At 37.6% G+C, this 3425-nt stretch overlaps 1 protein-coding gene across 2 annotated transcripts in view; it reads left to right on the forward strand.

The window, feature by feature from the left end:
• Nucleotides 1–1466: 1466 nt before the first annotated feature.
• Nucleotides 1467–3425, forward strand: part of mrpl3 (mitochondrial ribosomal protein L3) — a 17791-nt gene continuing 15832 nt past the window's right edge. For both annotated transcript variants that reach the window (XR_001636589.1, XM_016515091.1), the window contains exons 1-3: nt 1467–1714; nt 2015–2193; nt 2346–2437. Coding sequence is in view for 1 of the 2 variants with exons in the window: in XM_016515091.1 (XP_016370577.1) it covers nt 1620–1714; nt 2015–2193; nt 2346–2437 (366 nt within the window). In the remaining variant the exon portion in view is untranslated. The remainder of the gene's footprint in view (nt 1715–2014; nt 2194–2345; nt 2438–3425) is intronic.

Here is a 3425-nt window from a genome sequence, read left to right on the forward strand (position 1 = left end):
TTTGGATGGGATAAATGCAGAGCACTAATTCCGAGTATGGGTCACCATACTTGGCCACATGTCACTTCACTTCATAACATTAACAATTTTTTTTTATATAATAATTTTGCTTTTATATATATATATATATATATAGTTTAGCAATGCAGCTTATATAATCATATTCTATTCAATATATGTGCATGTAAATTCTTTTTCATTTTATTTGATTGCCTAAAAATGTTTTTAATATGTTTTATTAGTTACCACTACATACTCTCAGATTCAGATTTATCCAGCCTTATAGATGGCCAAATCGGTGTGGTCAGTTTATCCTGATGTCTGAATATGATCATCACCTGCTGCTGAAATATGTACATACGTAATGCTCCTCAGACCTCTGAGTGTGAACATTGCTGGCAGCAGGCTGGACAACATGTGATATTGGATGAGGCAGATAGCAGGATGGTTAAGAAAACTGGCAGGTTGTAGGAAGAAGCAGCTGGCATGGTGGTTGAGTTAGATGGCAGCATGATGGAAGTAGCAGCTGGCAGGACAAAGGGAGCAGCTGAATTGTGGTTAGGACTCAATCTGCAGCGGTTCTGAGGTCTTCAAGGAAACCCCATGGTAGGCCAGAGCATCACTGAGGTCCTCCTCAAATCCCTCACCCTCCTAATCTTCTACATTAACCTCCTACAGCAGCTGGTCTGTCTTTTCTGCATCTCGGTTTATCATTTGAAATGCATGAGGTTGTCAATTCTGACAGATTTCTGAAAAAAATTAAATAATAAACTAAAATAGTCCTGGTTCAGCTTTGATTAGGTGTTGTAAGACAAACAAGGAGATTCGCCAAATGGATTCTACATATTATCACACATGAAGATTGAATATCTGCAAAGAACATATTTTGATTTTATTGTTTTGTTAGGAACTTGTTCAAACATGTCACAGGGTAAGATAATAATTAGTTTTGAGAGTGCTTGGAAATAGGAATTTGCAATTCAGTAAAATGGCAGTTTTAGTATATTGTATGGCAGAACTTAGTAACCAGCCCAAGACCTGCTAAAGGGTCTGTGAAGAAACTTGTGCTAGGTTGTAACAACTGCTTAATCAAACAATATTTATTAATCTGAGCAGGTTAATAAAGAGAAAAGAAACAATAGGTTATGTTTTGATTGCAATGTTTATTTATTTCCATTTTCTATAGTGGCACAATACAATGCACAATTTAATGTCAACTGACTAGTTTTTAAATATTTTTTTTGTGAGGATCAATTTATTTTAGTATTTATTATTTTGTCATTTTATTTTGTCATTTTAAAATTACAACAGAGCTGTAACGATATCGATTGTCAGAAACAATAACACACTACTGAGTGCTTAGGGAGCTAATAGTTTATAACGCACTAGTGAGTGCTTAGGGGGCTAATAGTTTATAACGCACTAGTGAGTGCTTAGGGAGCTAATAGTTTAAAGGAACAATTATTTTGAAGCGACAGAGAGCAGCGACCGTTTTTCCGTGTAACAACACCGGAAGTGGAAGGAATGTCATTCTACTGCGAACACGGGAGGTGCAATGATGTGACCGGGCTAAATGAATGAGCTGTAGTTGTGTTGTATGATAATTGTAAATTATAAAGATGACAGCACTGACGTGTAGGTTTATTAAACTTGCTGATGGTTTGCTAAGAGGAGCGCAAGTAACCGTTTGCCGAGTTGGAGCAGCGCTGCAGAGGTATTTGTTGTTATAAACAATATCATGATCATAAAATAATGTAATCTTTAACTCGGTATCATGTAAATATCACATATACCATATATACTCGCTTCATAATTTTATAGCAATAAATTTGAGTTAGAATTTTTGTATAAATACAGCAAATCGTATTATTTAGGCGTATTCTACAGTAGCATCACGTTTAACAACTTTATATAGTGTCACTGTCAGTAATATCACATTATCAACTTTTTAACGTGATATTTATGTAAAAAGCATGGCAGTTCCCATAATGCCCCTGTTTTCTGTCTTCAACAGAGCCCCTGTCATTCAGTGTATAAGAACGCATCGGACAAACACATGGTGGGATGAGCACCTCACAGAAGATAATGCTTCCTTTCTAAAGAAGGTTGTTACAGAGGAATACAAACAACAGACCACAGACAAACTCAACCCTCTCAAGGATGAGCCCTGGCCCAGACATGAGTGGGCAGAAGGTGGGTCACACTATCAGAACCCTGCAGTCTGTGGGTGTCATTTCTGCTCCAGTCCGAGGAGGCAGCGTGCTTGTGCTCATGATTGTGTTTTTTACATGGATTACTATTTCAGTTTTTATGGTTGTATTGTTTTGTAATCTGCATCTCCTCAGGGAGTCGGAGAGTCGGTCTTGTGGCCGTTAAACTTGGAATGATGCCTGTGTGGAGCAAATCTGGAGAGAGACACGTAGTGACTATGCTGCAGGTAAAGTTTCACTTTATTACAGAGGAGGAGATGACAGCAATTTTATATATATTTTTTTGAGGACAATATTTAAAAAAAATCTCTTTATTTATTAAAATTTTTTTTTAATTACACATAGAGTCAGACACAATTCCAGTTTCGGCAAAACATTCATTTTGGGGCATCACAAATATTAAACTGCACTTTAAAACATTAATAAAAAAAACAATTAGAAAATTTTTATTAACAACCTGTCAAAGTGATTTATATATTTACATTTTAATTAATAAATTGATTGAGCCACTTCATATGCCACATAATATTAATAATAATTTATTTCAGAACAATATTGTGATTCTTTAACTGATATTGTCCAGTGAAAGTGAAGTGAAGTGAAAGTGACATGTGGCCAAGTATGGTGACCCATACTTGGAATTAGTGCTCTGCATTTATCCCATCCAAAGTGCACACACACAGCAGTGAACACACACACACACCGTGAACACACACCCGGAGCAGTGGGCAGCCATTTATGCTGCGGCGCCCGGGGAGCAGTTGGGGGTTCGGTGCCTTGCTCAAGGGCACCCCAGTCGTGGTATTGAAGGTGGGAGAGAGCGCACGTACATTCACTGCCCCCACCTACAATCCCTGCCGGTACGAGACTCGAACCCGCAACCTTTGGGCACATGGGATCTCATCAATGTCTTAATCGGTTTTTCCTTGAGAGCATTGAAATCAAACAAAGACTAGCTGAGATGGACACTCTTCTCAGACGTTTCTCCTGAGAAAAAGACATCTCACGTGTCTCCTCTAGAGTTTCAAATAAGATCTGTCTCAAACTGTGCTCAGAATAGATACTTCCATGATCTGAGCTTTTCTTACTACAGTTTTTTTTCAACTGCTTACACACATTTTCAAAACTTCACACACAAATCCAAGAATTGCACACACAAAATACAAAATGCCTCACATCTCTTGCAAAATGAAGCACTGCATTCAAAATATCACA

This window comes from Sinocyclocheilus rhinocerous, unplaced genomic scaffold (genome assembly GCF_001515625.1).
Source record: "Sinocyclocheilus rhinocerous isolate Xijiao unplaced genomic scaffold, SAMN03320098_v1.1 scaffold897, whole genome shotgun sequence".
NCBI lineage: Eukaryota > Metazoa > Chordata > Actinopteri > Cypriniformes > Cyprinidae > Sinocyclocheilus > Sinocyclocheilus rhinocerous.